Raw genomic sequence first — 27,745 nt, 5'->3', positions numbered from 1 at the left:
AAGGTGTGTGCTGTGTAGCTTTTAGGGACCTACCTGGTATTACTGAGTCCTAACTGCAGTTTGACATTGTAGGTCAGCTTAAATGTGGGTTGGGCCTGTGTATGCCTAGCAAGGCAACTTGAACTGTAGATGTGCATTGACAACCTCTGAGAAGTCTAAAGTGCAAGCTGTAGGTGCTGGCACTGTGTTGGGGTGCTCTCCACTGGATGGCCAGCTACTTTCATGCTGCATTAAGTGTCCTGAATTGACTTGATATGTAATGTTGAGTGGTAGGCTTTTGTAGAGTTTTGGGGGTTGTTGGTAGCATTGGATAGGTTGTATCTAAGAGAGGATCACAAATGAGCTTTCTGTGTAGAGGGAAAGCTTTGTGTTTGTCCTCAGCCTGTGAATCTTGGAACTGATGGTATACTTAATTTCTCTGAAATACTAACAAGTCTCATATGCTGTACTGACTAGACTTCTGCTCTGGATATCCCCAGGTCACTTTAAGTGCCTCTGTTTTGCTTCAGTCTGTTTTGGCCGTGTGTAGTCAGTCACCGGGATGTACAGCAGGACCTCAGAAGTGGCAGCCTGAGTTTGCTCTCTGCCTGCATGATAGACAGTGGTGTGGAACCCAGCGAGAGTTGAGGTGAAGCCTGGGGACAGAGGAGCTGGCGACTGAAAACAGTCTGAGGTCCCCAGAATGGGAGAAATGCGACCACTGTGCCCCAGTGCTGTCACCTGCCAGTGTCCACAAGTGGGACACACTGCCAGTGTCCACAAGTGAGCTGACAGAGCCCCATGCCCAGCAGCATTGGCTGACTGTCACTGTTGAAAGAGCTGCAAAAGAGAAAGAAAAGATCATTGATGAGATCCAGATTGACAAGGGGGAGGACAGTCATAGGATATCAGATATGCTTTGTTCTGATTCCTTGTCACTCAGCTCATCTGAAATAGAAAGTTGGAAATATGGCAATGACTTGGAAGTCATCAGTACAGCAAGTTGCAAGGAGTGCCTGCTGAGCCACCTGTGCCCAGACTCAGTGCGTCAGCTACAGCTTTCTTGTAGATCTTTTGTTTTCTTTTTTTTGTCATGAAGTAATTCTTGCATCTTATATGTATTTTCATGGATTGTATCAGTGAGGTATACATACATTCTGCTTGGTAAAAATAATATGTAATATAAAATGTGCATTTTAACTAGTAATGTACGTTCTTTATGCAGGTACAGAAGGCTTGGGATTTAGCATTACTTCAAGAGATGTCCCAATTGGTGGCTCTGCTCCAATTTATGTGAAAAACATCCTTCCGAGAGGTGCGGCTATTCAAGATGGGAGATTAAAAGCTGGAGACCGATTAATTGAGGTGAGGAAATATTACATGTTCCTTGTCTGTGTTTTGGCATGAGCCCACACACTAGATCACTTCCAGAGGCTCGTAGCTTTTTATGTTATAGGAGAATTTTTCTCTCTTTTTCCTTTTTTTGGCTTTATTTTTTAGGTAAGAGATCAAGTTGCTGAGCATTTTCAGTACATAACTGCTTGAAGAGCTGGACCCAGACATACTACAAAAACATAAGTTTACCTGTCCTTATGTGAATACAGTGTCATAGTCTTGTGTTGCTGTTTAGGAATATAATGAAGCAAAGTGATTGTTACCTAGTTAGTAGAATTAAATCAGCATGGAGTGGTAGACCAGAAATTATTGAAGATATTGCCAAGGATGGGAGGCAATACCCTGAAAACGTTTAGTGAATTAACTGAAAGAGACATAAGAGGAAGGGAGTCCTACAGAGAATCAAGGCCACTTCCCTCCTGAAGTAAGGATGTCCTCAAGGGAACTAAATTTCACTTAGGTGCACTGCAGAGATCTTTCTGCAAATCTAGCTGGAGTGATATAAGATGTTACCACCCACAGCTCTTCATTGCTGTCCCTAAGCCAAATGACACCGGAGGTACAGCTGGGTCTGTAACTGCCTCTCAGTGCTCTAACTTCACTTTACTGCAAAATTGGCCAAGTCAGCTTGAATTGTTGCTGGAGGATAGCCCCCTATAATTGCTGTAATTCAAGGTAACCCAGATGACTTGAGTAGAAGGGGACTGAGAAACATTTAAGACAACAGCTATGACGTCTCGATTGTGTGAGCTGTGCTCTCTTATGAGGGAAGAAGGAAGAAGATGATTTGCTGACTTCTGAGCACCATGCTCCCTTGCTTAACACTGTTAGTTGATTTGCCTTCATTTCCAAAATGTTTTTGAGCAGGCAAGCCTAAGATTATTCGATCTTTCCCTGGCTACCCCCTAACTGAAGTTAGCTCATACAGTGGGAAATCCTGCACGTATTCCATACCTCCCTGTCCTGATCAGTGGCAAGTGGAGGCCGAGGGATTGGACCACTGAACAGGCAAGAGTAGCAACCCCAAGGTTATATGGGGAAAGAATTAATTTCTACTTTTGTCACAATTTGTTGTGCTAAATATATTTGGAAGGTATATATAGCACCAAGACACATGGAAACAGGACCAGTTTGGGATCATACATTGATTTTGCTGAAGGATGCTTGTGCAGATGTTCTTGTGAGAAATATTGGTAAATGGGTAGTTGGCTTTGGAGTGTAGGGGACTACAGCGTTGCTGCTGAAAAGGAGGGAAGTATAAATGTCTAGCTTGTTATTTGTATGGGAAGGATGACCATTTAGTTAGTTCTATTAAATGAAATCTGTAATGTGAGCTAATAAGCAGATTGCTCCAGTGAGAGTTTTTTAATAGTGTCCCGTATGATTCACATGACTTTTTGCTATAGGTGTCTGTTGGTTTCCCTGTTTTGGAGCCTTGCTGATGTCTAACATTTCCTTTTTTACAGGTAAATGGAGTTGATTTAACAGGCAAAACTCAAGAAGAAGTTGTGTCCTTGCTGCGAAGTACCAAGATGGGAGGAACCGTTGCCCTTTTGATTTTTCGACAGGAAGAAACATTCCATCCAAGGGAACTGGTGCGTAAAATAGAGAGCAGCTAAAAGATTTAGATGAGTATGAGCAAATGATTTGATCTTGTCTCCTGTTAGTAAACATGCATGGCCAGCACTGAATATAAGAAAAAGAATAAAAGCTATTTTCCTTTATTTAGATAATTTTTTATGCATGTTTTCTATTTTCTTCAAGATCTGCTAGCTATTGGAATTAAGTATTTGTTGATAATGTACAAGTGAGAGCTTTATTTTGAGTGAAAATGTTTATTGTAGGAGAAGCTATTGCATAGACTTTATTTGGATGCATGCAGACAAGTAGATTATTTCATATCTCTCATAAGGACAAATCTATGTTTGAAAGCCTGCCATTTGTCCCACTACCTGCTCACTAATATGTTCTCAAACATATAATATTATGCCAAAATAGGATATGTAAATACCTTTCTATCAAAAAGTGGAAAATATAAGAAGTAGTAGCCTTTTTTGAATATAAATGCAATCTCTGTGGAATGGAAACCCTGCAGTTATTAATTTAGCAGGGCAATTCAGAAGATATTTCTAAGGAATTTACATTAAATAGGAATAAAATGATGTTTCATACTGTACCTGCTCCACTTGCATAATGTATATTGATATTTTTCTGATAATTATTCAAGATAACTTCTGTTATGAAAGGGTAGACTCTGAATGTAGCAGTCTTACTTTCTTCTGTACTCAAACTGCTGAAGTTATTTATTATTTGTATTATTGTAACTATATACAACTCTAAAATAACTTACTTGGCTGCATTATTGTGAGAAGATAGACAAATATAAGTATGATGAATTAATAACTTCACTTTTCTATTGGATTTGTGTTATTCTGAATTGAAAGAAAATTAATTTTGCTTGGCCACTTCAAGATATTATACATTAGCCTTTTACTTTTCAAAACTACCATTAAACCTAGGAAGTCAAAGTGGCAGGGAAGGTTGCAAATGAACCAACTTTTACCTTAAAATTTTTGTAACATGCCTTGAAGTGCTGAGGTGAAAGCTGTCATAAAATGAAGAGAAATAAAAATTTAAAATCCTATTAAAGCCTACCTTATCACTGTAACAGTGAAAGCAATCTGTTTATAAGTTCCTGTGGTATAATTTTCATGGCACTGCTATCTTTCATAAAGGTGAATGAAAATGCTTTTTGAGATTTCTAATAAACTTAGAAGTAAGAAAATATCTTAATTTTGTGTATATTATTTCTGTCGTAAAATGAGGAAATTTTAATGCATAATTTGACATGAGATTTTGTTTAAATAACTGTAAATAAATATATGGTGTAAGTAATGCAGAGATTTAATAGCAATACATTATCTAGTTTTAAAATAACAGCAAGTCAGCCCGTTTGAAGGAGTTCAAGCAGCCTCCCTGCTGTGGCTCAGGCAATCCTCTCTCAACTACTTTAGCAGTCCAGCATAGGGAAGCCAGACCTTGCTGTGGCTGTGTCAGGTAGCAGGTGGGCTCTGCAGGATGCAATGCCATCAGATGTGAACCGGTGTGTTTTTCTGCAGCTCCAGTTGAACAAGTGGTATTGTGAGGATCTGACAGTACCTGTGTGTGATGATCCTCTGTTGCATAAGGATTTGTTTGTTTGCATTCTGACATGAAGAACTCTTAGGTTTGCGCTGCTGACTGCTGTCAAAGAGCAGGAGCAGAATTGCTGGGGAAGGAGTTGAACTAAAAGTCATCATAAAGGCTGTTCTTTCTTCTCTGGGAAGAAATAATCCTTAAAAAAAATAAAGCAAGTCTTTTCAACCAGCTCCTCTCACCAAGGACTTTTACTGGCTTTTTGAAAAAAAACCCAAAACAAATAAAAAACCCAACCAACCAAAAAAGCCAAGAAAAAAAGGAAAGTAACTTAATATTGAAGTAGGGAGGTGAATGACCTGAATCATGTCCATTCATTTTTTTCACATGCAGACATTCTCTGGCCAGTTAGGAACAATTTGTCTTCGCATCCTTCCCCTATATCTCTCATATTTTCTACATTTGTGTACTTTAAAATATTAACTGGATGAGATGTGTCTCAGAAACTGTATATAGAAAATCATGTTGTTTGATGTTTTCCACCTTATTAAGGGCAGGACTTGTTGTTTCTTACTGAGAACACTCAATATTAAAACCATTTTGTATTTGCCAGCGTTTGTATAGATAGTAATCCAAATATAACAGGTGTTTAGATTTTATGTTTTGGGTTATGGTTTCTTGAATGACTTTTGAAAAAAATTAAACATATTTGGGTTTCTTTTTAAGTAAAAGATATTAAACTTCAGGAAAGTTATGGAGTTTAACATTGTTATTATTATCTGTAAGGGGCTTATGAAAATGTGTAATTGTGGCTAAAACTTAGGGGATCATTAAGCTGAGCCAGTTTAGGTTGGTATGGGATCTCTGAAGCTTGTGTGGATCAGGTCAGGTACACACCTGATTGATGATCCAGTGCAGCAGAGCATGATAAAAGTGAGGAGAATGTGAAAGCAGGGAATAAAATCAAGTTGGCAGAAGTCAGCTTTTCTAATGAGTGAGATCTGGAGGAATGACCATGTTTCTCCAGAATACTGGGCATTTTACTCCTTCCACATTTACCTAATGCCAGATAGGTAAGAGGGGTTGTCCACACTGATGTGAGCTAATGACACATTATCTCTTAAAAGTCTTCCCTCCCTGCCCCATCTTACAAAAGGGCCAAGGATTGCTCCGGTTAAGTAGAGCTCCTGGAGTACTGTGGTTACCTCACATAGCTTGTGAAGCATTTGCTTAGAGCTGCTGCTGACTGTGTGAATCCTCTGAAGGATTGATTTAGGTTATTTGGCTTTTGAGCTATATTCCTACTACCAGCAGATACTGGCAGCATTAGTCTCCAGTACCTTAAGAATTAATATGCCCATTGGTACATGTGGAACCTTTACATTTTTCTTGTAGTTGTCTTCAGTTTTTTTCTTACTGGTGGTTGGCTTCAGGTTGAAGCTCACTGGATGTTTGTGTTACTGCTTTGCCACTACATTTTTGTAACTTATCATTTGATTCTCCTGCAAAACCAGCCTAAAGCAAAAGTGTCCAGTAAACCCTAGCGTTTCATTAGGGCCCAGCAGAATGGAAAGAAATAGCTGGTTGGCTATAGATCAGCCAGCCAGCACCAAGGTGTTTCCTGAGTTCTCAGATGGGTTTTAATATAGGTGGGTATGGGCTTGGAAGAGCCATAGTTCCTTATGTGTGTTTCCAGAATGGGTTGTGGGATGCATTTTCCAATGATGTGTATTTGCCTTATGTACCCCGAGACACAGGTGAGGAATGCAAAGTACAGGAGGGTCCTGTCTCTGGTGAAACTGAATGCATCCTCTTGTCCTGGGATATGCAGAGCTGCAGTTCTAGTTCATCCAGACAGGCTCAAAAGGGGAATCCCGTGCTAAAATGAGAGTGGATTTCTTAAAAAATAGGTACTCATTTAAAATATTTGGAAGAGTTCATCTGGGCTGCTGAGGTCATTCTCTGAAAACTTCAAAGTAGAAGGGAAAAGCCAGGAGGGAGCTTCCCTGAATGAGAACGTTCCACCAGACAGAAAATGGTGCAAGAAGTTGTGGTTCTTCTTTGGCCAGACAGTCACCACCCTCCTAGCCAGGTAGAGTCAGGTGCATGTATCGTAAGGACCCTGTAATTATTTCTGTTCATTTCTCATGTAGTGGTTGTTTAGCAAAATTTCAGTCAGGGGTGTGATGAACACCCTTAATTTTTTTTATTAGAATTAGAGCTCTTTGTTTATCCCCTTGCTGTTAGATAGTATATGTCATTTGTAGTTGTGTTCTTATTTATTTTTTTTACTTCCTTTAGAATGCAGAGCAAAGCCAGTCACAAATTCCAAAGGAAACGGTAAGAGCTTTGTCTTTTCCATACTGGAAGACTCCCGAATGTTTTTGAATTGATATGGCACTTCTCCATCCAAGTTTTACAGATCCTTCTTTCACCTTATATACTGTAGATGGCTCTCTGTAGCTTTACATTTTAAATGCATTTTTTAATGTAATTTCAAATGCTGTTTGAAAATTATACGCAATTCTTTTACTACGTATGTTCAAGTGCTATTTGAAATTACATCTCTTTTACACAGCCAAAGGCCTAAAGTTAAATTATAAGAGTAGAATTTAGCTTGGGTTACATATTGGAGCTTATTGTTTAAATCATGATTATATGACAGAAATGTGAGATACAAACACAGAAATTAGAGAATATAACAATAATATATTATCTTAAAGATATACTGGATCTTAATTAAAAACATACTTCAAGAAACTCCATTCAGTTAGGTACCTATTTAAAAATTAAATAATAAAGTAGATCATGGAGAAATTGAGAGGATTCATGTTGGGATTTGAAATGAGTTAGGCTGCTGAATAACAGAAAGAGCTTGTCTAGATAATTCAGAATGTCTTGCCATCAATGGCAAGATGGTATTTGGAATAAAAAGAAGGTCAGAACTAGGTAAAGATACATTAGAGCAAACTCAATGAGGTAATCAAGGGTATGATGGTTGATAATATTAATTTTTTAGGCCAATGGAATGTAACTGTAAAAATGGGAATTTAGGTTAAATGTTAGCAATATTGACTTCTATCCTTCTGGCTTTTAGTGTCCTTCTCTCTGAAAGTCATCTACTTCAGGGCTCTGCAAAACTGTGGGTGTATCATTTTTTCAGACGTGCCTTGCAGTATCTCTTCACTGCATCTCATTAGAGGATGTATGTTTTTATCTTGATACTTTCTTACCACGTATTGCTGATATGTAACGAGATCAAAGATCAAAGCCCAGGATAGTATTTCTATCTGTAATTGAATACCAATGAGAATAATTTGTGGGCGCAGCCTTATAAAAATATCCTGGGTTTAGGAGTTGAAATTCTAACCTAAAAGCTCATTAAGATAAAGCAGATTGCCTGCAAGGTGTTTATAGAAATCAGTTGCTCATCTGTTGCAAAGTTAATGTTTTGTAGCAAATTCCATGGTGAAAACCCTTCTTCAGCATTCTTGGAACCAACACCCTAACTTCATCTAAGGAAAGAGCGAAATAAAATAGGTATCTCACATTTGTTCTCTTTAGATATGGGTTAAAAATTGCTTGTTAATCAGGAGTTTATGCAGGAGGAGCAGGGAGTTTTTGGGTAGCTAGGGGTTTCTGAAAATCAGCTAGAAAGGCCTAGCAAGCCTTGAAAATATGGACGTGAATTGGAAAACATATGAAGACTGACTAAGATAGGGTTACTGAGAGAATGAAGCTAGAAACCTGGTCAATACCAAAAAATTTGCCTAATGTCTTCGGTTTTTCATTCATTATGTGTTGGGATTTTTTTTTTATATAAAGGCTCAGAACAACAGTGATTGATAGTGGGAACACTAGGTCTGTTTATATTTACTGACTCCAGTATGTGAATAAAAAAAAGGGACTAAATGTGAAAGGTTTCTGTGGGTATTTGTAATGCACAAGGCTTTTGCACTTATGTCCCTTGTTCCAACCTACTTAGCTTTGGATAAGTGTGATACTTCAATTTTACAGAACTAATTTTCCTGAGCTCCACATTAATAATACAGTCACACATTCTTTATTATTATTTTTGAAAGTATTTCTCATTGCTTTCCTTTATTCTCCTTGGTTCTGCCTCAATACCTATTTATTTCTCCTCTGTCTACTTTTCAGGTCTTTGAGATTTCTAATCTCACAGTTTCTATTTCTGTGCCTGCTCTGATCTTTGTGCTGTTAGTAGAGAGGTTTTAGTCTCCAAGTGTCAAGGACTTGATAGTAGAAAGCAAAGCAAAAAAAACCAACAAAAGAGCATGATGAAGGCAGTGAAGCTACAGAAATGAGAGAGGTGGAATGCAAGTCTGTTTTTCATTTAAAGGCAAAATGGTTGTGGGGTTTTTTTTTTGTTGTTATGTCTTTGCAGAGAAATAGAAAGAAAATGCACCTTTGAAATTAAAATAAAAAAGAAATGAAAAAAATAAACTCAACTCCCTTGAAAGTAAAAAGCCTGAAATAAAATCACAAAATATCAAGCCTAACTTACCATTCTTTTCTCAGGGGTTACCTTCATGTAACTGTTGCTTTGAAATGGTTTGCATAAATATTGTAGCACTTGGATACAGTAGTTAGTCCTCATAGAGGTAATAAAAGAACACCTTTAAGGTATTTTTTTCCTAATTTGTGGCCTGAAATCCTTAATAGAGTTATTTCTTACAACCCATATAAAAAAAAAAAAAGCATATGAATTCACTTTTTCTATGCACCATCACAAAATACAGATTCTTAAACTTCCATATGAGAGGATTTGTAATTTGATAGGCTCACACAATTTAAGCTCTGCTCTCCAGTTTTACATAAGAAATGCAAATTGCTGATGCAGCTTCAGCTTCTATCCAGTAACTGTGCCCTGGTGAAAACAGGACTGGTGTTTCTGCCTCCTGCTTTGCTTATGAACAGAGCCATCAATCTGTTTCCTCATGAAACAAGGAAGTCTCCTTATCTTGGTTGAAAGGTTGTTTCATCCAGCCATGAGTTTGTGCCATTGGTATAGCTGATGAGAGCATGGAACAGATGCACCTATTGCTAAACAGAGTGATTATTTGGAATGTAGGAGATTGACCGTAATATGGAAAACTAGTAATTTATCATTATTACATTTCTGTTTCTAAGCATAATTATCTTAATCCTGTTACAGTGCATTGAAATGAACTGTTAATTATGCTATGTAAAACATCTGCCAATTAATTTTTCCTCATACTCTTTGAAGGTTGATAGTTTTCAGTAATACTTTGTTTTTACAATAGTCATTCACTGTTTGTTTTCTGAATTCAGAAACAGCAAGTTACATTTCATGTAACCATAATGCTAGAAAAATAATAATTATCATATAAGTAAGTATTTTCTAAGGAGTGTTGTCTGTTGATAAGAAGAGATTCAGAGTTAGAATTCAGGATTTCATTTCATGATTGTTGCACTCAGAAGCATGGAAAAGCTTCAGTTTTCTGTTCTCATTTGTTTTTCTGTCAAATTGCTGTAAGTGAGCAGAATGTTATGAATTTGAGTGCAGGATTTGTAACAGTGACATAACAAGAGTGGCTGGTGTGTTAGAACAATATATAAATGATTAGCAGCACTGATAGAAATTGCAAGTGGGATTGCTTTTTATTTTCTTCTGAACTCAAACATTTGATATTGTAGTTATCTAAATTTCATTTTGATCACTGTGTTTTTTCAGATCCAATTGCTGTTCTTACCTTATTCTTCTGTGTGTGACTGAGTAAATCAGCTAGCTACCCTTTTAATGCAAAAATTCATTGCCTATGGGAAAGGAGTGATACTGTCAGAGGCATTTTGTAAGAACTAATGAATACTTACTTTTGTATGCTTTTTGTTTGTAAGTTTTCATATTGTGAGTATGAGAGGCAGTACTAGCAAATGCCTAGAAAATACATGATTTGTATTGATTATTGGATAGAAAATTCTTGTGGAAAAAAAACACGATCAGTGTTGAGCTTTAAGAAGATGTATTCTGAGTGCATGTGTGTTTGTCTTTTTCTCAAAAGCTGTTTGTATTACTTCAAGGTACCTAGTCACTAGGGATGTATCCATAGATGTTTTTTAAAAGCTGTAGTAAGTTCCCACCACTTCCTGTTTAGCACCTTTACAGAACTTCAGCTTGGTGATCCAAATGTCTGGACATTGAGCCAAGACCGTAGATGGACTAATGTCAGATTCTACCACCAGCAGTGCTGTTATCAACAGATACAGAGTTTTATTGAATGAGGATATCTCTGACTGATGATTAAGCTGATGCTGTTATTTCCTTCATGGTGCTTAGGAATGCTGCAGTTATATTTTTGTATTTTTTTTTGTCTTCTAAAAGAAGATAAAAAGTGTGTGTGAGGCACAAGTGTGATTGCAATGTGTTAAAAACATTTTTAGTGCAATTTTGAGTGGTTTCAGTTAATAATTTTGATAAAGTTTTGACATAAGAAACAGATTGCTGTCCATATGAAAGAAATAGGTAGTGAATGTGTGATTTCTGCAAGGTACTGTTGTGGTTTCAATCTTTTACCATAGCAGATACTCTAGTATTGCATGTTCTGGCACATTTATGACTGGAGATAAGACTTTAATTCCTAGTGAATAATTAATACAACAGTTAAGTGGCTGTAATCATGAGTGCATTTTGACCAGTCTGAATTTCCTGGAACATTCAGTGATAAGCCACATAAACTTCTGCATGATACTCTGCTTAGAACTGACCCTCAGGCTCAGTTTTGACTGTTAGCAGCCAGTGATTTACCTGGGATGTGGTGTGGCACATTTAAACTGGCTTTGTGCAGCACCCTTGGGCAGCTGTGGCTGCTTTCTGAGCACTGTCATTGAAGACACTTGCTGAAAAAGCCCCAGTTCCATGGAAGACAACATACGTGTCTCTCCACTGTGACAGGGTTGTGTCAGTGCCACCATTGCAGTCATCCAGGAGCCTCATCCATGTGTACAAACTTGTTGATTTGATGCAAACCTTGTTTTACTGCATCATTGCCTTTAGACTCTTGGTGTTGATTCTCCCTGGATATCAGATGCAGGGAAAATAGCGAGATGAAATGGTTTGCTATGGTTGCCTGAAAGTCAGCAGCAGAAGTAGGACTGAGACTCAGATCCTTCGAGGTGCTCCCTACTGTCATTACTTAGTGGGGAGTGTGCTTCTTGCCATAGATTTCTAAAAAGGCATTATTTCTCTTTTAACTTGTTTTTCCTGTCTGTCTTTTCCAGACACTACCTCTTTCTTTAGTCTTTCAGGTCTTGTAAATCCGATAGGCCAGGGAGAGAAGTATAAGGATTTTTAGGGATCTCTCTGTCATTAGGGTGTTGGGCATTGAAGTTTTTCTTGAAGAAGGGATAGTGCAGAGAGCTGTAGCTTTATGGGCTTCTTTGGCGGAACAGACACCTGCTGTGTACCTAATCCCTTGGTTTTCACTTCTCTAGGATAAGCAAAGTGTAAAGAAACGGGCTTAGCATTACAATCACATGTTTTAGTTTCAGGACATACAGTAGGAACACAAAGTTTGAATAGGAGCAGTTTTGAGCAGAGAATGTTGGCCTGAATAAAGTACAGTCATTATGGTACCTGCAACAGAATAGTCCCCTCTCTGGGGCTAGTTCTGAGAGTAAGAACTAACAGAATGTAGTTTTAATGGTCTGATCAATTTTTGAAATGTAGAATCTCATTTAATTAAACCAGTTTCTATGACAGCCCAGATCAGAGTGTTGACATTAGGGAGAGTAATGTAAGTATAGAGGAGCAATAGATTTCCTATAGACAGAAGTAACAAACATGTGGATGTACTTAAACATAGGCTTTTGCAGAACTTTGATTTCCATTCTAGATGAAAATCACATGCTAGATTTTTTGTGCTTTGGAAAAGCATTTAATTTTTTTCTAAATCATTTCTTAATCCATCCAAACCTTTAAACTGAAGTTATTTTTGAATGTGGAACAGCTTTTTTGATATTAAATTAAATCCTTAAAATGGACATAACAGGAAATACAGTGGGGCTGTTTTACAGTACTTTCATGAGCTAGCATTTTTTGCTTATAAATACTTACCAAAGTTAATCCACATCGAATACTCAAAAAACTGTTCCTTGATGGGATTAAGATTAAAGCAGAGCACATTTCCCATAAAATCTCAGTATTCAGATCTAGTTTTTGATATTTAGCAGCTGCTGTTTGATTTGAATGAATGCAATCTTTGCCAGATGTGACATATTTACTTTGCTAATATGAATAATGAGCAAAGTAAACAGGCAAATAAGATTCATTAGTGTTTATCTAACATATGACAGATATTAAAATTCTTAGTCTAGGAAAAGCTAAAAAAAGAAAGCAAGATAAGAATTCTGGTAGTTTAGTTGGCTTAAACCCTGTATAATTTTATAACTAGGTAAGTAGACGCTTTAGTTTCTCAAAACCTACAATGCAGCACAACTGATTAAAAACACAAACAAAAAAGGATAAATGGCCTTGTATTTCAGGCAAAAACTGGGTTGGAGTGTGCGTGCACATAACTGGATCATTAGGCAGGATCTTCTCTGCTGATTGGGTTGCTCTAGTTACATTTTTATTTAATGTCTACCCATAGTGGGATGAACCAGCTCTCAGTTAGATCTCCCAAGGAGGTGCCTCAACTGTTGTTAAGGAGGTGTGTTTCAGGCCACCTACATTGCTCTGTTTTCAGTACCTCCAGCAATAACACATTACATTTTTATAAATACTAAACATCACCCCCCCCAAACCAGTTGTTGACCAAAGAAGCTGTTTTGTTTCCTTAGAGCTGTTTGTTTCATGTATTATACATTTCTATATGTGATGGCATAGGGTGAGAGTGAGTCATCATTCTTTTGTGTATCTCAGTGTAGAGGGTGACCTGGTAAGACAGCAGTGTCACCCACTTAACTTGAAGGACAGAACAGTTTGAGTCATCCCTGATGTGAAGAATGTCTTTACACAATAACTAAGTGAAATCTCTCCTGCATATATCCTGCTGCATTCTATTTTGTGATACAATAATACAGAGACAAGTTTTATTGGTTTCCCCAGCTATAGGGCTTATGATTCCTTGGTATTGTGGGTACCGTATCAGAAAGAATTAAATAGTGGATGCTGCATTAAAATCTTCTAAAGACTGAAAATATCTTGGAAAAAGCTGTTGGGTTGGAGCTCTTACCACCACCAAATTCATCTTTTGAGAACTTCAGGTTTTGCATCTGGATGAATTGTAAATTTCAATTGTAAATCTACACATTTGTGAGGAAAAAGGTTGATAGATTAACAAAATAGTATTTAAACAGTGGCTAATACGGCTGTAATGTTAGAAGTCTGGACACAGAACTTGAGACAGGTAAGTTGAATAGTCAGTGGGATCATTCAAATTGTTAGGTAGTGTTTGTGTTATAGTTAATTAATCCTATGAATGCCATCATTGTGGTGTATATATGACTTGGAGATACAGGTTGCCCTTCAAGAGTGGAGATGCAAGAGTTCATTAATTGCCCGGTGAAAGGGAGCAGGAGAACATTTTTGTATACATAGTCACAAAGTAATGTGTACAAAGTAATGTATACAAAGTCACAAGTTTCAGTGACAGAGTAACTGCTGAGAAGGCAGCAGGTCTAAGCTTGCAGGAGAATTAACTTCGCTGGAGAGAATGCTGCCAGATTTGTAGCATATAGGAAACCTGTCCTAACTTGACTGAAAATTGCTTCTTCCCAAGGTGGGAGGAAGGTATTTTTTGCTGTTCAGTTCCTGTTTTCATGCATGTCATGCTGCTTACTCACCAGCTGAACCCTGACGAGGTCCTGCAGAGGAAGAAGTCCCAAGCAGCAGTGTGGAAAACATGAACCCCCAGAGAGAGAATTGTCCTGCTCTGCTCCTCACTGGTGCATCCTCCCCTTGGAAATCATGTGAAGCTTTGGGCACTGCAGGATAAGAAAGTTCTGAAGCTATTAGAGAGTGTCCAAAGGAGAGCAACAAGGATGGTGAAGGGTCCTAAGGGAAAGCTGTGTGAGGAGCAGCTGAGGTCACTTGGTCTGTTCAGCCTGGGAAGAGGAGACTGAGGGGAGACCTCATTGTCTGATCTCTTCTCTGGTGCCCAGTGACAGGACCCAAGGCAATGGCCTTAAGTTGTGTCAGGAGAGGTTTAGGTTGGATATCAGGAAAAGATTTTTCCCCCAGAGGGTGGCTGGGCACTGGAACAGGCTCCCCAGGGAAGTGGTCACAGCACCAAGCCAGACAGAGTTCCAGGAGCATTTGGACAATGCTCTCAGGGACATGGTGTGACTCTTGGGGTGTCCTGGGCAGGGCCAGGAGTTCATCTTGATGATCTTTGAGGGTTCCTTCCAACACAACTTATTCTCTTATATTATGATAAAAGTATAAAGAGGAGATGCTGTTACTAGTATGATGAGAAAACTAATGGTACTCTTAACTGTCAAAATCTGTTTTAATATTGTTTATAAAATTAAATCTGATTTTATGATCAGATCAGAGCTTATGTAGAAGATAATATTATATGGAAGAGAAAAGCAATTCTCCCCCTGATTATCATACGACTTTATTTAATCTCTGTATACATCAAAACACTGCCATAAGTTTGCTCTAGTCAGGAAATTTATCTTTAAATTTACAATATATTTATGTTGTATTTAAAAATTAAAAAAACTTATCTCAGATGTTGTTTAGCATAAATTGATGCTAAATATGATTTTGAAGCCAAAAAAGTTACCTACATATTTTATCACCAATCTAATTTTTATTACAAATTACATACTTGAGCAGCTTCATTCATCCAACTGAAGTTATTTCAAATGACCTTTTCCTCAGCAGCCTCTGTCTGAACAGAATATTGTTCTGCTGTTAATTGTTTTGGATATAGTGTGTGAAAAATCTTAAGGGAGTTGAATTTTGTTGTTCAGGGTTCACAGTACATAATTTTGCTTGAATGTTTACTGTTGGCCTGTCAAAATATATGATGGAATATATTTCTCCTACAGATCAACTAATCATGAAAGTAGTGTTGAGGTGTTTGATTGACATAGTGAAGCTGTTAATTTAGAGACTATCAAGATCAAATGGAAACTACTGCAATTAAGAAGTGACTTTGTTCTCAGCTGAAAATTTTTAATGCTGCATTTTAGATTTTTAGTGCATTTTTATGCTGTCTCATAGACATATTAGGGAATTTCTGTGATTTGTTACATTTAAATATTTAATGTTCAACACAATTTCAGTGAAAATTTTACTGTTTAATAATAGCTGCTTTTATATTGATTGGGGAGAGTTGCTGTGCATGTAATGTTTCTATACTCTAAAGAGCTTTGGAGAACAAAGGATTCAGTCATGAGATTTTGCTGGGTGTTTTTGTTTTGTTTTGTTTTTGTCTTTACAACTTTGGTTCAAAATATCATGATAGTAGGAACCTTCCTGCTCCTTTCTCTGTGATTGGCTCCTTTATGACAAGCTTAGAGGTTCCTTGTCACTATATGGTCCTGTTCCAAGGTTTGTCTTATGAAGTTTGATTCAATATATCATTATTGATATAATAATGTATATCTTATGTATAACATAGTATATCTCTCTCTATATATTTATATATATATGTATATACATATATCTTACATATAATCTTATATATATATTACTATACATGGTAAATAAGACCTTCTTTGATACCATGGTGTGGCTCAAATGTTAAGTTTGCTACTTTCATATCCATAGCCCTTGAAAGTTAATAATTCCGTTTTTATTGAAAGCCACATTTTTCACATTTGTTCTACTTTTTTTTTTTTTTTTAAACTCTACATTCAAGCATATGAGACTGACAGGTGTCACACAGAGTCTATAGGGCAAAAGGCTTCTTATGTCCTTAAAATTCCAGACACAAGTATTTTGGTAAAGCAAGTGTGCTTAGGTGGGAAAAACTGTAGATACCCTATGAAGTCCCTAAAGAAATTTAGCCATAGCCTAGTAATGATAATTTTCTTCTTTGGTTGAGCAATTTTATGATGCCTTGGGTACTTCTGATCCAGTGCTGAGGTGCTGTTTCTCATTTTGTCATGAGCATGATCTACTCGCTCATACAGCTGCTATGGAATACTTTGTTCCAGGTTTTGGCCTCACGTTTCACCTGCACACTCGGGTGTCTGTAGCTTGATACTGCCTTATTTCCTTACTCAAGATTGCAGGAAACAAGCAAGTGTTAGCCTCACATTAAAACCAGTACTGAGCTGATAATGCAGCTCTTTGGTCTCGCTGAAGAGAAGTAGGGTAGAGGCCATTAGCCAAGTCTTTGGGGATGCTTGTGAGATGCTCAGTCCAATTGACCCTTTGTCATACAGAAATGCACCTGACAGACTGTGCAAGGAAGTTCTTTAGTTCTCTGCCCTGGAAGGGAGACTGCTTTGCCTGAAGTTTTGGTGGATTTTTTTGAAGATTAGGAAATGCTGTAGGAAGAGGGAAATTGATTCTAAATTTATGTTAACAGTAGTAAAGAAAAATTCAGTAAGCATATCTGCTTCCTTGGATAAGCCATTCATCCTACCTTGGCCTTATCTCTATTTTTTGCTTGTGAGCTGTATTTCTACTACTATTTTTTAAGGAATATGAAAGTGGTCAGTGTTGCAGAAACTAAAATATAGCATGCATCTGTCTCAGATTGTTTTATTCTGCAGCCTCTCGACAAAACGTGGATTTAAATTTGTGCTGGAGCTAGTGCTTCTGTGAGCCAAGCAGGAAAATTAGGGTGGTAATTTTTTCCATAATTTGGGAAACATCTTTTAAACAGAGTGTTTTTCTGGACACAATACACCTTTCCATTCCTCACAGTTAGCACAAATCATGCTGTTTCGTGTGGCCAAGAGATGTGTTTGAATAGGGATTCACAAGCAAACCAGCTTAGCTATGGCACGTTGATAGGGGGTGTTAATTTTTTGGTTGATGGTTGTTTTTGTGGTATTTTTTGATTTTTTTTCTTTTTTTAATTGATGAACTGTTGTGCTTAGTTATAAACAAAAGGAGTCTAGTGCAAGGGGAAGGGCTGGTGAACACATGGAAGTTCACACTTTTAACCAAGTGGGAAAAGATAGAGCTCCTGTTTTTCTTCCCTCAGCTGTTGCGGCTCTCTCAGCAGTCTGACTGCCTTCCCACGTGACATTTTTGCACTGCATTTCTAGGTCAATGGTGACACAACTAGCATGCTTGTGCCCAAATTGATCATCTCAGTCTGCTGTACTCCACATGGCTTTCACATCTATCTTTCCCATAGGCTGTGTTTGCATTTCCTCAAGTCTTAAGAAACAGGGACAGCTCAGCAGACACATTTTAACTTCTCATATGTCTTTTCACTCATGTTAGTGAGCTTTGCAAATAGATCAGTGATGTGGGAAAAGTTGGTATAAAATCAGTGTCAGAAACAAAGGTGACATGTTGCTAAGATTATGAAAATTTGGCTAGATTAATTCTTTCAGAGAAGAACTGCCAATGCTGGACGTTAGTGTGTGAACCTTCTGCTGTGTGTTCTCTTACTCTTTATCCTTCATATGGAAGAAAAAAAAGGCCCAGCACATTCGGGTTCACAATCATCTTTTTGCAGAGAATTGCCTTTAAGGGCATGACTTTTTTCGTTGATTGATAAAATTATAACCAAAAGTGGTTATAGTCACTTCGTTGGATTTGAGAGAGGATCAGAAACAAGTGACCAGCATCTACTGTAAGGGATAGGGCTGGTGAACAGCCTGTCCCACCTGTCCCTCCTGTTGACCTGAAGTCCCTTGTGCATGAGCACTGCTCCTCAGGGCATGGCCACTTTCATCCCTTGTGTCCATGATGCTGCCCCATATGTGGCAATGCTCTGCAAGGCCTCTGGTCCCAGCTTGTTGCCACCCTGAATCTGGCAGGAGGTGAAGTGTGAGGCTGGTCACCTGTGCTCGTATGGCTTTTGGGTGCATGGAAAGGTGTCACTGAGCAGCTCCTTGCTGGCAGCTGTGGCAGGCCTGCAGCTGTAATTCAGGGTGCTTAAAACCTGGGATTTTCCCAGCCAAGCTAAAACTGGGTGTTGAAGACAACAAAGATCCAGAGAGGTGGGTAAGAGGACAGAGGTGAAGGGCAGAGCTGGGAAACTCAGGAAAACTGGCACTCAGAGCTGGATTTGATGATAAGCCTGGCAATAGCTGAGAGATTTGCTATTGTAGATCTCAGCTGTGTAGTTTTCTGGTTTTTTCCTAACACAGATAGTTTTAAATAAAATGAGGTGAACAAGTGATTTCTTAATTTAATTTTCTTGCACTAGTTTCTCCCTAAGACTGCAAATCTCCATAGATGATGATGGTATTTTAAAAATTATGTAGGTTTGCAAGTAGGAAAATACTTCTGATAAAATTGTCTTCTGGCTAATGAAATAGCAGCTTATATGTGAGTTAGTATTGATGGCAGATTCAGTAATGACGTGTGTTTCAATTACTTTACTAGAGAGAGAAGCACTTAGGCACAAATTTAAGATGTTTCTGAACCTAGGCGTCAGCTGGAGGTGATTGAAAATACACTATTTCTGCACATTTCTTCACATAATTACTGTGTAAAATATTGTGGCATTGTAGTAAAAAGCAGAGTTTTGAATGCTAATAGCTGTAGGGAGAAAAGAATTCCCAGAGAAATGCTATTCTATAATCCCATGCTAATCTCCCCAACAGAAAGCAGAAGAAGAGGAGCTTGTCCTCACACCTGATGGCACCAGGGAATTCCTGACTTTTGAAGTTCCACTGAATGACTCTGGGTCAGCTGGGCTTGGCGTGAGTGTCAAAGGTAACCGGTCAAAAGAAAACCATGCCGATTTAGGAATCTTCGTCAAGTCCATTATTAACGGTGGAGCAGCATCCAAGGTAAGAGAGAATACCTGTGTACTTTGGTCTTCCTCAGTTTTCCATAATAAGTTATTTTGAAAAATAACCATAAATCTAAGAAGAATGAGATCTCTAGTGTTCTCCAATTACACTGTCAGGGGTAACATTTAGATTTCTACTCACATGTTTGTGCGTCCCAGGATTTAAACAGCCAGAACCGATTCGGGAAAGAACGAGCTGTCTCCAGTACAGTTCCATTAGTATGCTGTTTGAGCAAACAGGTTATGATAATAGCTTTCAGTGCAAATCTGTAATTGGAATACACATTTCCTATAGTGGCTGCAATGGAAGCTATTATTGCAGTGTTCATTTGGCCATAAACCCTTAGGACTAAGTATAGTTGGTTGAATATTTTTCTTTTGATGTGTTTTTTTTTTTTTTTTAGTTCTCTCCAGTAGACAAAGCTTCCTTTGTGTGTGTTTTATGTAACTATCTATAATTTTTACTTTTCCAGGATGGCAGGCTTCGAGTGAATGATCAACTAATAGCAGTTAATGGAGAATCATTATTGGGCAAAACAAATCAAGATGCTATGGAAACCTTAAGGAGATCCATGTCTACAGAAGGAAACAAACGAGGAATGATTCAGCTTATTGTGGCGAGGCGAATAAGTAAATGCAATGAGGTAATAAGCTTTTGATATTGGGATTGGCAATTTTCACTTCTGAGGCATTTGTGTTTACAGGAGATGTCATGTTTCCTCTGAGACTTGAAAAATAATATCTGAGAAGCTAAAGAAAGAGAGAATTACAAAATGATCTGAATTTCAGTGTTGGACATGCTAACATTATTACTGATCAATAAAGTTTTTCTTTTGGTTATTTTTGTCAATGAAAAACAGGAAACACTGAATAAAACTATATTGATTTTGCAATTGGATCTCACTGTTTATGTGATTTTTGTTCAGCAGAGTTTTTTATAGAGGTCTATTAGATCTTTCATTTATAGACTTTGTGTTAACTGACTTGTTTCTTTCTCACTTAATATTTTAAAATAAGAGTAGAGCTCTTATATTTCATTACTATATATTATCTAAACAAAAATTTCGTGTATAGATTCTGCAAAACTTTATACGAAAAATTCAGTCATTTTGGAATTTAACTGTGTAGTGTCTTGGCCTTAATTGTGGGGAAGGTTGAACTCCTGAATTCAGGGTGAAGTGATTTTTCTTCTGATGATTTGCGACTTTTGTCTTCTCTAGTGCAATGTTAATGTGTTGATGTTTTGAAATACATTCATGATTTCCAATAACTTATTTTCTATTTAATGTAAGTAATGCTATCTAGTAGGAATATCTGGACATATACTGAGAAGGACTGTAGATGCTGTGGAGAGCTGAATTAGACTTCAGAACAAATGGGAGAAAGGACTGAGTTAAATAGGATAAAGCTGAATGGCATGTCAGAAAAGCATGTCTTCTTTAGAAATCTAAAAGTCAATTCTTTCACTCTTGCTAATATAGTTAGGTCTTATCAGGAATGTTATTTCTTGATCATCATGCTTCAAAAACGGTGTGCACAAATTGGTTTAGTATCGGTGCTCCTGCCTAGGGGGAAAAAAGAATGGTTTTCTTTTTAATGCATAAATCTAATCTTCAGGAAAAATCAGTCCATAGTGCATTATAAAATCATGTCTGAAAAAGACAACTAGGCTTTTTTAAAGTGTTAAGCTCGTCTTCATTAACTGCTTATACAAAGCTTTTGTACACACACATTTATATATGCACACTGCTAGAAAGCCAGCTTGAGTGTTTCTTGCTTAGTGTTGAAGGAATTCTGACCTTTTTGTATGTGATGAAGACCTTATCTAGCCCTGATTCAGACCGTCCTTTGGAGACTGTTCCTTATTTTTACCCAATTTCCGATGCTACTTCATGTTACTGCATAAAAAGGGTGAAATACTTTAGACTGTTTCTGTGTTTATTTTTTTTTCTAAAAGGATGTAGAAGATGATCCCTTTTCTCCTAGTGAAAATCTTCTCAATTGAATTAATCCAGACAGTGTTTGCAAACATGAAGGAGGTAATCTAGCAGTGATGAAACAAAGACATTTCTTCTTGAATCCAACACATTTTTTACTCATTCAAGAACAGCTTGGTCCCCTATATCTGCTTGACATTTAGTATGATTTATTTTGCAGAAATCATGTGCCAAAAGCAGCACAGCTGACTGCAGTATATGTGCTTCAAGATAGAACTGATTGTGGAAACAGATTTAAATACACTGAAGTGTACCTGCACAAGGGCAGGATAGACCCTGTCTTTCTGGGCCTCCTTCACCCTTTTTTGTGCATTTTCCCAACTCCTTAAGAAGCTGGCAAGATGAACCATAATGATTAGGAAAGCACTGATATGTCACTATTGCTGTAGTAATCATCTTTACAAAGTAACTTCTGTATGTAATTTTTCCTAGGATTTACTGCTTTTATCACACTCATCCAAAGGAAATTCAATGCCAATACTGTTTTTATATATTAATATGATGAAAGGATGACTTGCATGGACATAAAGCTGTTTACCTGCTGAGCTGGCAGTATGCAAGAAGTCACTTTTCTGGAAGTCTTGCTATGCCCAGACTTCAGTGAAATGAAAAGCAAAGAGTTTTTTTTCTTGGTGTTTTGCAATTAAACCCTATATCCTTCTTCAAGATTGTTACCAATTTAAATTTCAGGTATTACTGAGCAGATGTAGTACTGATAAGCTGTGATAATGTTATTTCTGAATGTTGCAGGAATACCATATATGAGTCTGGCATGCAGTCAGTTTCTCAGTAGTGCTCTGTGGCCCAAGAGCTGTCTGGAGACAGCATCGCCTCAGTGGTTGGCCATGTCATGCAACCATGGCTGTATTATGCTTAATTCAGCAACATAGATCACTTAGATGTACTGGAATACAAATTGACCCCTTGGAACACTCCAGTAACAGCCACCAGGAAAGATTTTTAGTATTAGAACACAAAAAGAAATTACATTTGACTGATGGCAAATTCAGCGGCTTGCAGATACGAAGCAAAAGCCTAAAAAGGGCAGACCCATATCTTAATAATTCCCACCTTTTATCACCGTAGAAGCACAGAATCATTTAGGTTGAAGATTATTGACTCCAACCATTAACCCAGGATTGCCAAGTCCACCCCTAAACCATGTTGCCAAGTGCCACATCTACACATGTTTTAAAGACCTGCAGGGATGGTGACTCAGACACTTCCCTGGGCATCCTGTTCCAAAGCTTGACTATACTTTCCACTAAATGTTTTACCTAATACCCAGTCTAAATCTTCCCAGGCACAACTGGAGACTGTTTCCTCTTGTCCTATCACTTGTTACTTGGGAGATCAACCCCCACCTGTCTAAATCCTCCTTTTAGGCAGCTGTAGAGAGCAAAAAGGTCTCTCCTCAGCCTTCTCTTTACTCCAGGCTAAACACTCCCAGCTCCTCAGAAATGGGAGTTTACTGGTTTAATTAAATATAAAAAGAATGTTCAACTTTTGAGAAAGTATATTCTGGTGTTTTCTATGCACTTCTCCCTCTTTTTGTTCTTCAGAGGAATCACCATAAAAAAACAGTAGATGTCTTGTTCAGCTTATTTCTTTCCTTTGTTGATTCAGCATTGTATGTGCCCACTTTGTAGGCAAAAAAATAGCTTTGTTTCATGTTAGTCTGAACTACAGTTAAGTGGAACTGTCTGGTTATATTCCCTTTTGTGTGTCAGCAAGAACAGTGTTTGCTCTGCTCTGTTCCAGTGTATGTCAGTCCTTGCCTGATTCCCTGCCATGCCACGGAGCACCCACAAGTGGCTCAAAAGGGAAATCTGTACGAGGGGTGATAATGCCAATGCAAAAATAATTGTGCTAAATATCTGGATCATAAAAGCAGTTGCTGTCTGGATGATAAAAAAATCCCAAGTCTTTTTTTCCCCCCCTGCCTTCAAGTCCAGTAATTGCTTTGCATTTGCAAAGTCAAACTGACTTCCTTTGAGATAGACTACACAGTCTGCTTCTTTCTTCAGTAAAACTGAGTTTGAATTGGGTTTTTAAGGCAGTTAGTGATATGAAACTGTTCTTTTGGTTTTAATGTCTATTGTCATAATCAGCCCTAAGAATTGTTTAGGAGGGAGAATTAATTTTGCAGCACAGTTCTGCAGATTGTTGTTTCTGCATGCTTCAATTTAGACTAAGATTTTTGTGTACTTTGTATATTTTGTTTGCTGTCTACAAGTGATTGACATCTCAACCTCTGTTGTCCTGGGTTGAGACAGGCAGGAACAGTTGCTTCTGATCTGCTGCAGAGGCACTGTCTTTGTCAGAGAGCTTTCTTTGGCATCTTGAACATGAAACTGCTTCAAAACTTTGTGAAGTGACCTTGGATACTCCTTTCCCATGCCATCATTATACTCAAACAGCTTCACAAGTTCTCATGTTGTAAACTAAGCCTTCAGAACAATTATAATAACAATATAAATGTACATAAACACCATAAGAGTATTATCTTGACTTCAGAGAAGCAGGGAGGAGATAATTTATATCATCAAGCTTTCCATAAATGTAGAGTCAAAAGAGACCACAAACTTCCCAGAAGGTAAAGAGAGATTGTGTGCTGCTGTGGTTTTGCTGAATATTTGCCTGTAGAAAGAATTTTCATTGACTCACCAGGAGATAGTGTGTAATCCATCCAGGTTTTCAAGTGAATTGTCTTGTAGTAAATATTGATATAAGCATGGAGTGTTAGTTATGAATGAACTCCACACCAAAGCTGTGCATCTGAGTTTTTCTCCTGTTTGCATTGGGTCTATACAGAGTACAGCAATGTAGAATTCTGCAAGCTCAACTATTACAAACCTTGCAAAACTGTGTTTAATATCTCAGCCACTCCAGAAAAAATCACACACTGAATATTTGATGGACGTTGTTAGATTAGTGTAACAAAAACATTTAATTTGGGATTTAGCTATATCTGAGGTACTCTTGCCCCCAGTTTCAAGAAAGTTAAACATTCAGTTCTGTTCTATGTTTTCAGTTTCCATCCTTGCTGTTAACTACTCAACTTTCCTGCATAAGCATGGAGAGACTAAGACACATTTCCAAAGCTGTGAAAACAGTGGGGAAAAGGGAGAGAATAACAGTAATTTTGACTTGATATTCATATATGGCCAGTTTTTAATACCTCATTTTTCAGAAGAAGTGGCCATCAGCTTTTTAGATCTTTAACTCAGGGTTGAAATTTTCTAAATTGCTCAGATTTAAGGAAAAACAGTGGAGCTCCTTGTGCTGTGTTCTGTTAATTAATGATGCTGTTATGATTAGCCTGTATGGGCAAACAGCTGGTGGCTGCATCTCCAGAACGTGCTCAGCACTCAGGCACGACTGCCAGGCACATCCCTGCAGCTGGCAGCTCCATGTGCTGATTCAAGAAAATAAAGGTAATTGTTACTTTTGGAATCCTGTGCTTTTCAGTCCTGCAACCTGGACAGCTTAGAGACACAGATGGCTTGTCCTCACTCTGTTCATGTCACAGGCAGGCAGCACTTGTCTGCCATTAAGTGAGAAATCATCACCATTTTCCTCAAAGTGAGAAATTTCAGGGGTTTTTCTTGTCTAGACCTCCCCTTTTTTTGGACAGAATGAATATTTTGCCAAACCTGCCTGAAATGAAAGTTTGCAAATGATCTGTGGATCCCCAAACTTCCTCATACATGTCTGTTCATTTTTTTTTCCATTTGAAAATGAGCAAACTATGACAGACCTTATAAGGACCTCATCATTCATGAAATAAATTGACTGATAGATCAGTGAGAGTCTTTGCAAATGTGTGGTTTCATTATAAAAGAAAGAAGCAAGCATCTTTTCTTTTCCAATATGTAGTATAAAATGCAAGTATAAAATATTCAGCATCATTTTCCCCTGCATGCATTACCTAACTACCTACATTGAAATTTATGTGACAGGTTTGTTTATTTCCTTCTCACTAGATTAGTCTTGTGATGACCTTTTGGAATTTAACTGTCAAAAAGTCTTTAGCATCTTCTCCAAACACAGTGATTTCCCTGTTCATTCCCATCTCCAACTCATTGATAAAGCTGTTTATCAACTTAAGCTGTTCCCAGCTCTGATTCCTAGGGGAATCTACAACTCTTATCCATCCTTAAGATCAATCTTTGTGTCCAGTTCTTTAGCCAGTTTTCAGCCCAGAAAATGAAAATTTAGTCCAGTCCTATGAAAATTTAGATTCTTTAACGCCTTTGATATTGATGCCTTGATATGGACTAGTAGTATTTTAAACATGTCTGTGTTGGAAAAGGAAACATCTTAACCACAGTACACAGATAAGAAGGAATAAAGAAAGCCTGGAGAATAATTCTATGTGACAGGAAGAGCTTCAGCATTCTGGATGCAGTGTCATATATGGCAGATTTGTATACTGATTTCTTTAACACCCATAATGCTTGCATGCCTATATTTGGATAATTTATTTTCTGAAGGAAAAAGGGAGTCTGATTCTTGTTTCATTTAAAAAAAAAAGAAAAAGATTGTTTATGCTTTGCATATTTTGGCACTCTGCTTGCGCATAAACTTTTTTCATATTTATGTACATAACTTCAGATAGGATGGATGGTGGTGTTTAAGTAAAAGGGACCATATTATTTGTCCTTTTATCATCTAGATAAGCAGCAGCTGGGCTAGCTAGTACAGACAGTGCTTTAGCAAACAGCTGGTTTTTATCTGAATGACAAAGGGTCAGGGTAGAGACCTTTTTTTATTTAAAAAAATTTTAATCTTGCTTCTCTTTTTAATTTAAGAGAATGGAGAGAAAAGAAGCTACAGGCAATCTGTAGTATGGGAGGTTTTATTGCATTTTTACGAATATGATCATTTAGTATAGATCAGTGCTGGGATCCAGAGAGGGAACTCTCTTTTCAGTCTAGAGAGAAGAAAGATCAGGGGATATTACCAGTCAGTGTTTATAAATACCTGATGAGAGTAATAAAAACGTATATAAAAAATACTGATCCAAACTCTTTTCAGGGCTGCCCAGTGCCGGGACAAGAAGCAACAGGCACAGACCAAAATACAAGAAATTTCTTCACACATAAGAAAAAAAACAGTCCTTCCTAGAGGCACTACTGGCATAACTTGTCCTGAGAGTTTGAGGAGTCTCTGATCTTGGAGATTTCAAAACACAGCTGGGCAGGGCACCGTGCAACCTGCTCTTACAGACTTTGCTGTGGGCAAGAGGTTGAATTAGATAATCTCCAGTGGTTTCATCCACCCTCACTTGGTCTGTGACTCTGAACTGGCACACCAAGGCGTGCTCCAGTAGCTGTTGATAGGGGGCCAGTTGCCATGCAGATTTCTTTCCTTGCCAGGCCTTTAATGAAGTTAGGAATTTGTATAACTTGTTTATATGACCCACTCTTTATCAGTTAATCAAATCAAATTACAGCAAAAATATATATCAAATTATATCAAAATTATATCAAAAGATAGCACTAAGAGTGGCTAAGAGAAGGAACTAGAATGTGTAATTCTAGCCCTATATTAGAAATGCATCATGAAGAACATAATCAATTTGAACTGCAATCTTGCTTTGGACCTTTAATTTTTCTCTTGCCTGCAACACAGTTTCCAAGTTCTATGGTTTGTTTCTTGCACAAACTTTGTGTTAACAATGTAAGGCAAAGGCATTTTGGGTTTTTTTTGTGACAGCCAGTTGTCTAATTTTTGGTGTTTTGTAAAAAGCAATGTATTTTCTGTAAAATATTTGTGTAGCTGGCTGTCAATGCCTTTGTTTAAACCCATCTTTTGAGATGCTAATTAGAAACAAAAGAAGTTTTACTCATGGAAGTCACGATTCACTTTACAAAACACGGCCATATAAATGCAACACTCCTGCTATTTCTTTTATTTACTCTGTACTTTACTGTATTACCACGAGTGAATTTCTTTATATTTCTCTGCATCTGAACCATCTTCTTGTCAGTGTCTTTCTGAAAATCTCTTGAGAGAGAGAAGCGAGCCTGAAAGTTGATGGCTTGTCACATGAAGAAGGACTCACTAAAAGCTGGACACTTGTTACATAAAGTCATCAATGTAGCACTGGGAGAATAAATCCCAAAGCACTTTGGTATTTTCACACCTTATTTAAAGTCAGTGAAATAAAGGGTAGTTCATAATTTAGTACCTTTATCATTCAAGTTTATGCTCTCAAGCAGTCTAATGTTGCTATGCTCATTTTTTCATATAGTGTTTCAGAAGTTAACATTTCTTTTCAAATGCGCCTTAGATTCCTTTATAACAGAG

At 37.6% G+C, this 27,745-nt stretch overlaps 1 protein-coding gene across 14 annotated transcripts in view; it reads left to right on the top strand.

Annotated features, from left to right (window-relative positions):
* Window positions 1-27,745, top strand: part of PARD3 (par-3 family cell polarity regulator) — a 446,220-nt gene that overhangs the window by 252,618 nt on the left and 165,857 nt on the right. For 10 of the 14 annotated variants that reach the window (XM_014248576.2, XM_088052257.1, XM_088052241.1 and 7 more), the window contains 5 exons: window positions 1,205-1,344; window positions 2,841-2,969; window positions 6,811-6,849; window positions 19,243-19,431; window positions 19,907-20,077. In XM_014248576.2, coding sequence (XP_014104051.1) covers window positions 1,205-1,344; window positions 2,841-2,969; window positions 6,811-6,849; window positions 19,243-19,431; window positions 19,907-20,077 — 668 coding nt within the window. The remainder of the gene's footprint in view (window positions 1-1,204; window positions 1,345-2,840; window positions 2,970-6,810; window positions 6,850-19,242; window positions 19,432-19,906; window positions 20,078-27,745) is intronic. The other 4 variants (XM_005518692.3, XM_088052266.1, XM_088052278.1 and 1 more) reach the window with 1 other exon arrangement.

This window comes from Pseudopodoces humilis, chromosome 1 (genome assembly GCF_049639895.1).
Source record: "Pseudopodoces humilis isolate 2021_Gansu_Grassland_sample_001 chromosome 1, ASM4963989v1, whole genome shotgun sequence".
In the NCBI taxonomy this organism is placed as follows: domain Eukaryota; kingdom Metazoa; phylum Chordata; class Aves; order Passeriformes; family Paridae; genus Pseudopodoces; species Pseudopodoces humilis.
The sequence above is the reverse complement of the archived record's forward strand: the minus strand, read 5'-3'. Positions and strand labels throughout refer to the sequence as shown.